Raw genomic sequence first — 10,185 nt, 5'->3', positions numbered from 1 at the left:
CTAAACCCTAAACCCTAAACCCTAAACCCTAAACCCTAAACCCTAAACCCTAAACCCTAAACCCTAAACCCTAAACCCTAAACCCTAAACCCTAAACCCTAAACCCTAAACCCTAAACCCTAAACCCTAAACCCTAAACCCTAAACCCTAAACCCTAAACCCTAAACCCTAAACCCTAAACCCTAAACCCTAAACCCTAAACCCTAAACCCTAAACCCTAAACCCTAAACCCTAAACCCTAAACCCTAAACCAAACCAAACCAAACCATTCTTCACTTGCCAAATCCTCTCAACTTCTCACTAGAAGTGTGTGAGATTTAACACACTAAATCTTCCACCACCAACCACCACCAAACCACCACTTTTTGAGCCTCACCACCACCACCAACAGACAGCCCACCTCTTCCTCCACCGCGGCGTCACCGCCGCGCCGCCGCCGGCCGGTCGCCGGAAAATTCCACCGGCGAGTGAAGCCACACGCGCACTACCACTAGATGCGCCTCTGAGAATCCGTCACAACCATGCTGGTTTCGCACTGAACGGCCACCGGACGCCACCGTACCAGAAATCGCTCCCAAATCGCCCCAGATTCGCCGCCGGCTTCTCTCTAAAAATCCGGCCGTTTCCCGGCGAGTTACCGGCTGTGTCATATACCATTTTTATCGCCTTGATGAGCTCTACAATTCCCCTCAAACAATTTGAGGTTTCATGCACGCACGACGATGGGCTAAGTCCTCGACCGCCGATCACTTCCGCCGTCGATTCGCCGCCGTCACGGCGACCCACGGTCGCGGACCACCACGGTTGGAATCCTCTCCTCAAGGCGAGTCGATTGGGACCAGTTTCGTCAAGTTTCATCACCTGTGTGCCGAGTTCTTGCAAATCTCCCGTTCGCGCGATCGCCGCCCGTCGCACCGCCGTTGCGCCGCCGTCCGCCGTCGGTTCGCTGGCGGAGCCACACCATTGCAGTCGCCTCGTCATGGCGAAGCCTCCCGTCCGCCCAGAAATCGATGTCGGAACTCCGGCAGCAGCCCCTCCTCCGGCAGCCGTTGCCCTTGAGCCATTGTTGACCGAGTTGACTCGGTCAACGGTCAACCCTCCTTTGACCGAGTTGACCCGGTCAACTCAGTCAACCGAACAGATTCAGCACCCGTCTTCTTCAATTCCGACGTCGAATCTTCCGAAGAAAACATTTGCTGAAGTCCTTGCACCAACACGGGCCTCGAAACCTGCAACACCGGCACCGCACAAATACTTCCCTGCAGACTTGCCATCGCCCGGTATCGGTACAGTTTTGACAGGCGACAAAGGTCCAACATTGCTATTCACAGATGCTGAGATCGAAGTCCTTGCAGCTCCATTCAAATTTGCACTCGTGGGCAAATTTTCACATGGAGCACCCTCATACAGCATCCTGCACAAACTAATCGCTGGAACGGGCATCAAAAACAAATTCACGGTTAGTATGCTCAACACCAGACATGTCTTAATTTCCCTATCTTGTGAAGCGGATTTTTCTCGTCTGTGGCTGCGGCGTATTTGGTATATTCAGGGGTACCCAATGCGCGTCTTCAAGTGGACTCCTACTTTCACACCGTCTAAGGAGTCATCAATTGTACCGGTGTGGGTTAGTTTTCCGGAGCTACCAGCACATCTGTTCCGCAAGGAAGTTCTATTCACGGTGGCGAGCATGATTGGAACTCCTCTGCAAATTGACGATGCGACACTCAATCAGTCCAAACTCTCCAAGGCAAGGGCATGCATTGAATTGGATCTTCTCAAACCGCGCCTTGAAAACTTTCAAATCCAGATTTGTGGGACAACTATTGTGCAACGTATTGAGTACGAGGATATCCCGCACTACTGCTCTTTGTGCAAACATGTTGGGCATCAAGACTCAGACTGCTATTCGAAAGGCGATGCTCCTAAACCACCCCCCCGGAAGCCGAGCAATCGTGCTGGAAAGAAGGTTGCTGTAGAGGTCGGGCGAGGCAAAGCAGTGGCAAAGGAAACTGGTGAGAGCTCAAAGATGATGGACCAGCCTGCAAAGGACCCCAGGTACCAAACTGAACACAAAACTGATTCTATGGCTAGCGTGGATGAAAATATTGTTTCTGTTGATATTGCTAACACCACATGTGAGGAGGGAAAAATGGGTGATGAGAATTCGGAAAATAGAATGGCTGAAGGAAATTGGATACAAGTGGGAAATGCTACCATGCTTTTACAAGAGAATTCAGATAAGGGGGAGACTCTGGTTATCGATGCCACGCCATTGAAGATCTGCGATCCACCTTGCTTTACCAATTGCAACCCTGCAGACTCGGTTGAGCAGTTATTATTGGAGTTGGCATCCCCGGACAAACTGCCTAGAAATGATTTCATCGTAGAGAGATTGCCGGAGTACTTGGTCAAGAATACAGAGTTAAAACTTCGAGTGATGAAACAGAGGAGTACTTCTTGCGGTCCAAGAATAAAGACAGACCGAATCAAGGAAAAGTTGAAGAAACAAAATGGTTGATGTCCTATAATTATGTAAAGGAGTAGTACTCCTACTTTTATGTTTTTGTTGATTTTATATTGTAATGCTGACTTTGCTTTATTTTCTATGAAGAAGGGATGGGGACCCCGAAAAGCTTCCCCCACCTTCGGGTGTTTATTTAAAAAAAAAAAAAAAACCCTTAACCCTAAACCCTAAACCCTAAACCCTAAACCCTAAACCCTAAACCCTAAACCCTAAACCCTAAACCCTAAACCCTAAACCCTAAACCCTAAACCCTAAACCCTAAACCCTAAACCCTAAACCCTAAAACCCTAAAACCCTAAACCCTAAACCCTAAACCCTAAACCCTAAACCCTAAAACCCTAAAACCCTAAAACCCTAAACCCTAAACCCTAAACCCTAAACCCTAAACCCTAAACCCTAAACCCTAAACCCTAAACCCTAAACCCTAAACCCTAAACCCTAAACCCTAAACCCTAAACCCTAAACCCTAAACCCTAAACCCTAAACCCTAAACCCTAAACCCTAAACCCTAAACCCTAAACCCTAAACCCTAAACCCTAAACCCTAAACCACTGTAATCTTTCACAATCTCTGTCTCTCTTACTCTTCCTGTTCTTTCTCTCTGTTAAAGAACAGCGAGGTCTAATGGCGTTGCCGAATCAACAGACAGTGGATTACCCAAGCTTCAAGCTCGTAATTGTTGGTGATGGTGGAACTGGAAAAACCACATTTGTGAAGAGGCATCTCACTGGTGAATTCGAGAAGAAATACGAGCCTACTATTGGTGTGGAAGTTCATCCATTGGATTTCTTCACCAACTGCGGGAAAATCAGATTTTATTGCTGGGACACAGCTGGTCAGGAGAAATTTGGTGGCCTCAGGGATGGATACTACATTCATGGACAATGTGCAATCATTATGTTTGATGTAACAGCTCGGTTGACTTACAAGAATGTTCCAACATGGCATCGTGATCTTTGCCGAGTCTGTGAGAATATTCCAATAGTCCTATGTGGGAACAAGGTTGATGTCAAGAACAGGCAGGTGAAAGCTAAGCAGGTTACTTTCCACAGGAAAAAGAACTTGCAGTACTGTGAAATATCAGCTAAGAGTAATTACAACTTTGAGAAGCCTTTCCTGTACCTTGCCAGGAAGCTTGCTGGGGATCCTAACTTGCACTTTGTTGAGTCTCCTGCGCTCGCTCCACCAGAAGTGCAAATTGATTTGGCTGCACAGCAACAACATGAAGCGGAGCTTGCTGCTGCTGCTAGCCAGCCCCTTCCTGATGATGACGATGAGGCTTTTGACTGAACTGCTGGGATCTTTTATAGTCCATTCCCCTTGTATCTTGTGATGGTGTCCCATTTTTTCTTCTGTTCCTCGTTTCTAAGGATTTTGTTTGGGACTTCCCTAGTCCTGAAGCATGAGGTTCTAATGAAATATGTAGGGCTTTGAACTTACGTGGATGTGGTTTGATTTGGTTGTGAGAAGATGATTAATCTTCTGAACGTATGAGGATCATTTGTATGGCTGTAGTCCACATTTCCAATTGAGATATTTTATTGTTATCGTTCAAAAAAAAAAAAAAAAAAAAAAAAAAAAAAACCCTAAACCCTAAACCCTAAACCCTAAACCCTAAACCCTAAACCCTAAACCCTAAACCCTAAACCCTAAACCCTAAACCCTAAACCCTAAACCCTAAACCCTAAACCCTAAACCCTAAACCCTAAACCCTAAACCCTAAACCCTAAACCCTAAACCCTAAACCCTAAACCCTAAACCCTAAACCCTAAACCCTAAACCCTAAACCCTAAACCCTAAACCCTAAAACCCTAAAACCCTAAAACCCTAAACCCTAAACCCTAAACCCTAAACCCTAAACCCTAAACCCTAAACCCTAAACCCTAAACCCTAAACCCTAAACCCTAAACCCTAAACCCTAAACCCTAAGCCCTAAGCCCTAAGCCCTAAACCCTAAAACCCTAAACCCCTAAACCCTAAACCCTAAACCCTAAACCCTAAACCCTAAGCCCTAAACCCTAAGCCCTAAACCCTAAACCCTAAACCCTAAACGCGCGCACCACCGTTGGATGCGTCTCGAGAAACCCATCATAATGGTGCTGGTTGTGCAGTGATCGGACGCCGGACGCCGCCGGACGCGCCTCCCAAAGCTGCCTGAATCGCGCCATTTTCGGCCCTGATTCGCCGGCGACTTCTCTCTAAAATTCCGGCCGATTTCCGGTGAGTCGCCGGCTGTACCATACACCATTTTGCTCGCCTTGATGAGCTCTACAATTCCCCCCGATCAATTTCACGTTTCCTCCACGCATGAAGATGGGCTTCGACCTCGACCGCCGCTAGCCTCCGCCGTCGATTCGCCGTCGTCAGGGCGCCCCACGGTCGCGGACCACCAGCGTTCGAATCGTCACCTCAGTGCGAGTCTTTTGAGACTAGGCTCGCCCAATTTCATGGCCGGAGTGAAAAGATCTTGCAATTCCCGTCCGTGCGCCGTCGCCAACGTTCGGGCCGCCGTATCTCCACCGTCCGACGTCGTTTCAGTGGCGGACCACCACCATTAGCCTCGCCTGGCCATGGCGCACCCAACCGTCCGGTCAGAAAAACCCATCGGAGAACGGCCAGAAGCCCCTCTACCGGCTGCCGGCGACCGTGAAGAGATGTTGACCGAGTCTGACCCGTTGACCGAGTTGACTCGGTCAACTCAGTCAACCCAACCAATTCAGCAGCCGCCTCGCTCGATTCCGACGCCGAACCTATCGAAAAAATCATTTGCCGAAGTTGTTGCGCCGTCTCGGGCCTCAAAAACCGCAAAATCGGCAACTCACAAATACTTCCTTGCGGATTCGCCACAACCCGCTATCAGTACAATTTTGACGGGAGACCAAGGTCCGAAATTGTTGTTCATAGATGCCGAGACCGAGATCCTTGCAGCTCCATTTAGGTTCGCACTCGTTGGAAAATTTTCACATGGAGCACCCTCCTACAGCATGCTTCACAAACTGATCGCGGGAACGGGCATCCAAAATAAATTCACGGTTAGTATGCTGAACAACAGGCATGTCTTAATTTCCTTATCTTGTGAAGCAGATTATACTCGTCTGTAGTTGCGGCGTATATGGTATATCCAGGGGTACCCAATGCGCATTTTCAAGTGGACTCCTACTTTCACACCGTCTAAGGAGTCATCAATTGTACCGGTGTGGGTTAGTTTTCCGGAGCTACCAGCACATCTGTTCCGCAAGGAAGTTCTATTCACGGTGGCGAGCATGATTGGAACTCCTCTGCAAATTGACGATGCAACACTCAATCAGTCCAAGCTCTCCAAGGCAAGGGCATGCATTGAATTGGATCTTCTCAAACCGCGCCTTGAAGACTTTCAAATCCAGATTTGTGGGGCCACTATCGTGCAGCGTATTGAGTACGAGGATATCCCACACTACTGCTCGTTGTGCAAACATGTTGGGCATCGAGACTCAGACTGCTATACAGAAGGAGATGCTCCCAAACCACCGCCCCGGAAGCCGAGCAATCGGGAAATGAAAGGAAAGAAGGTTGTTGAAGAGGTCGGACGGGGCAAAGCAGTAACAAAGGAACAGGTTGGGACTGAGACAACCAAAGCATTTGAGAGAGGTGAATCAAGCAGGTACCCTTCTAATCCCTCTAATGAGAACATTGTGTCGGTGAATGTCGCTAACACTACCGGCGATGATGGAAGTATGGGTGAGGAGAATTCGGCAAATAAAATGGCTGAAGGAAATTGGATACAAGTTGGAAATGCTACCATGCTTTTGCAAGAGGATTCAGATAAGGGGGAGACTCTGGTTATCGATGCCACGCCATTGAAGATCTGCGATCCACCTTGCTTTACCAATTGCAACCCTGCAGACTCGGTTGAGCAGTTATTATTGGAGCTGGCATCCCCGGACAAACTGCCTAGAAATGATTTCATCGTAGAGAGATTGCCGGAGTACTTGGTCAAGAATACAGAGTTAAAACTTCGAGTAATGAAACAGAGGAGTACTTCCTGTGGTCCAAGAATAAAGACAGACCGAATCAAGGAAAAGTGGAAGAAACAAAATGGTTGATGTCCTATAATTATGTAAAGGAGTAGTACTCCTACTTTTATGTTTTTGTTGATTTTATATTGTAATGTTGATTTTGCTTTATTATCTATGAAGAAGGGATGGGGACCCCGAAAAGCTTCCCGCACCTTCGGGTGTTTAATTTAAAAAAAAAAAAAAAAAAAACCCTAAACCCTAAACCCTAAACCCTAAACCCTAAACCCTAAACCCTAAACCCCAAACCCCAAACCCCAAACCCCAAACCCCAAACCCCAAACCCTAAACCCCAAACCCCAAACCCTAACCCCTAAACCCCTAAACCCCTAACCCCTAAACCCCTAAACCCCTAAACCCTAAACCCCTAAACCCCTAACCCCTAAACCCCTAAACCCCTAACCCCTAACCCCTAAACCCTAAACCCTAAACCCTAACCCCTAAACCCTAACCCCTAAACCCTAAACCCTAACCCCTAACCCCTAAACCCTAAACCCTAAACCCTAAACCCTAAACCCTAAAACCCTAAAACCCTAAACCCCTAAACCCTAAACCCTAAACCCTAAACCCTAAACCCTAAACCCAACCGAAACCATTCTTGACTTGCCAAATCCTCTCAACTTCTCACTAGAAGTGTGTGAGATTTAACACACTACACCCTCCACCACCAACCACCACCAAACCATCACTCTTTTAACCTCACCACCACCACCAAAAGACAGCCGAGCTCCTCCTCCACCGCGGCGTCGCCGCCGCCGGCCGGTCGCCGGAAAATTCGACCGGCGCGTAGCATCACACGCGCACCACCACTGGATGCGCCTCGTGGAGTCCGTCACAGCCATGCAAGTCCTGCACTGAACGGCCGCCGGACGCCGCCGTACGCGCCAGCCGAAGTTGCTGAAATCGCATGATTTTCGCCTAAGTTTCGTCGGTCACTTCTCTCTAAAAATCCGGTCGTTTTCCGGCGAGTTGACGGTCGTGCCACATACCGTTCGACTCGCCTTGACGAGTTCTATCTTTCCCCTCAATCAATTTGAAGTTTTGTCCACCGTAGACGATGGGCTAAGTCGACGACCACCGCCACGTTTTTCGTCGATTCGCCGCCGGTGAGCCGACCCATGATCGCGGACCAGTACCGTCGGCTTCCTTTCTTCATGGCGAATCGTTTGGGACCAATCTCGTCCAATTTCATCGCCTGTACGCGGAGATCTCCTTCTTCTTCAAATCGCGCCGTCGCCGCCAATCGAGCCGCCGTTCCGCCGCCGTCCGACCGCCGTTCGCAGGCGGACCACCACCACTCGACTCGCGCTGTGGTGACGATGCCAACCATCCGTTCAGATCACGACTCCGACCAGTCACCGGAATCTCCAACTCCGGCCGTTGACTGCGGTCAACCGGGTTTGACCGAGTTGACTCGGTCAACTCAACCGGTCAAACCCCCGGAACTGAGTCAGCAGCTGTTTTCGACGCTAAATCCTCCAAAAAGAACGTTCGCTGAAGTTGTTGCACCCTCTAAAGCACCGCAAATAGCTTCGCATAAATTTTTCCTTGCCGATTTGCCACCGCCCTCCATCGGTGCGGTCTTGACTGATGAGAAGGGCCCTACACTGATTTTTTCGGATGCGGAGACCGAAGCTCTTGCAGCTCCCTTCCGATTGGCACTGGTTGGTAAATTCTCTCATGGAAAACCTCAGTTCCGACACCTGCATCGCCTTATTGCCGGTCTGGGAGTCAAAGGCGCCTTTACCGTCAGTATGCTTAATGCCAAGCATGTACTTATTTGTCTCTCCAATGATCCACCTTGCTTTACCAATTGCAACCCTGCAGACTCGGTTGAGCAGTTATTATTGGAGTTGGCATCCCCGGACAAACTGCCTAGAAATGATTTCATCGTAGAGAGATTGCCGGAGTACTTGGTCAAGAATACAGAGTTAAAACTTCGAGTGATGAAACAGAGGAGTACTTCTTGCGGTCCAAGAATAAAGACAGACCGAATCAAGGAAAAGTTGAAGAAACAAAATGGTTGATGTCCTATAATTATGTAAAGGAGTAGTACTCCTACTTTTATGTTTTTGTTGATTTTATATTGTAATGCTGACTTTGCTTTATTTTCTATGAAGAAGGGATGGGGACCCCGAAAAGCTTCCCCCACCTTCGGGTGTTTATTTAAAAAAAAAAAAAAAAAAAAAAAACCCTTAACCCTAAACCCTAAACCCTAAACCCTAAACCCTAAACCCTAAACCCTAAACCCTAAACCCTAAACCCTAAACCCTAAACCCTAAACCCTAAACCCTAAACCCTAAACCCTAAACCCTAAACCCTAAACCCTAAACCCTAAACCCTAAACCCTAAACCCTAAACCCTAAAACCCTAAACCCTAAACCCTAAACCCTAAACCCTAAACCCTAAACCCTAAACCCTAAACCCTAAAACCCTAAACCCTAAACCCTAAACCCTAAACCCTAAACCCTAAACCCTAAACCCTAAACCCTAAACCCTAAACCCTAAACCCTAAACCCTAAACCCTAAACCCTAAACCCTAAACCCTAAACCCTAAACCCTAAACCCTAAACCCTAAACCCTAAACCCTAAACCCTAAACCCTAAACCACTGTAATCTTTCACAATCTCTGTCTCTCTTACTCTTCCTGTTCTTTCTCTCTGTTAAAGAACAGCGAGGTCTAATGGCGTTGCCGAATCAACAGACAGTGGATTACCCAAGCTTCAAGCTCGTAATTGTTGGTGATGGTGGAACTGGAAAAACCACATTTGTGAAGAGGCATCTCACTGGTGAATTCGAGAAGAAATACGAGCCTACTATTGGTGTGGAAGTTCATCCATTGGATTTCTTCACCAACTGCGGGAAAATCAGATTTTATTGCTGGGACACAGCTGGTCAGGAGAAATTTGGTGGCCTCAGGGATGGATACTACATTCATGGACAATGTGCAATCATTATGTTTGATGTAACAGCTCGGTTGACTTACAAGAATGTTCCAACATGGCATCGTGATCTTTGCCGAGTCTGTGAGAATATTCCAATAGTCCTATGTGGGAACAAGGTTGATGTCAAGAACAGGCAGGTGAAAGCTAAGCAGGTTACTTTCCACAGGAAAAAGAACTTGCAGTACTATGAAATATCAGCTAAGAGTAATTACAACTTTGAGAAGCCTTTCCTGTACCTTGCCAGGAAGCTTGCTGGGGATCCTAACTTGCACTTTGTTGAGTCTCCTGCGCTCGCTCCACCAGAAGTGCAAATTGATTTGGCTGCACAGCAACAACATGAAGCGGAGCTTGCTGCTGCTGCTAGCCAGCCCCTTCCTGATGATGACGATGAGGCTTTTGACTGAACTGCTGGGATCTTTTATAGTCCATTCCCCTTGTATCTTGTGATGGTGTCCCATTTTTTCTTCTGTTCCTCGTTTCTAAGGATTTTGTTTGGGACTTCCCTAGTCCTGAAGCATGAGGTTCTAATGAAATATGTAGGGCTTTGAACTTACGTGGATGTGGTTTGATTTGGTTGTGAGAAGATGATTAATCTTCTGAACGTATGAGGATCATTTGTATGGCTGTAGTCCACATTTCCAATTGAGATATTTTATTGTTA

The 10,185-nt window shown here is 47.6% G+C and overlaps 1 protein-coding gene and 1 pseudogene across 1 annotated transcript; both read left to right on the top strand.

Moving 5' to 3' along the window:
* The first annotated feature begins 3,074 nt into the window (after nucleotides 1-3,074).
* On the top strand, nucleotides 3,075-4,074 carry LOC148786799 (GTP-binding nuclear protein Ran1B pseudogene; annotated as a pseudogene).
* Nucleotides 4,075-9,185: 5,111 nt separating this feature from the next.
* LOC105155332 (GTP-binding nuclear protein Ran1B) lies at nucleotides 9,186-10,185 on the top strand. The gene has a single exon (XM_011071205.3). It carries the CDS (start codon nucleotides 9,263-9,265, stop codon nucleotides 9,926-9,928), a length of 666 nt encoding a protein of 221 aa, XP_011069507.2. The 5' UTR covers nucleotides 9,186-9,262; the 3' UTR covers nucleotides 9,929-10,185.

Source organism: Sesamum indicum, linkage group LG10, assembly GCF_026168435.1.
Source record: "Sesamum indicum cultivar Baizhima isolate 11 linkage group LG10, ASM2616843v1, whole genome shotgun sequence".
In the NCBI taxonomy this organism is placed as follows: domain Eukaryota; kingdom Viridiplantae; phylum Streptophyta; class Magnoliopsida; order Lamiales; family Pedaliaceae; genus Sesamum; species Sesamum indicum.
This window is presented reverse-complemented; position numbering and strand designations above follow the sequence as displayed.

What these genes read in the sequence shown, in the direction of transcription:
- LOC105155332 (XM_011071205.3), top strand. Translation starts at nt 9,263, where the DNA reads ATGGCGTTGCCGAATCAACAGACAGTGGATTACCCAAGCTTCAAGCTC.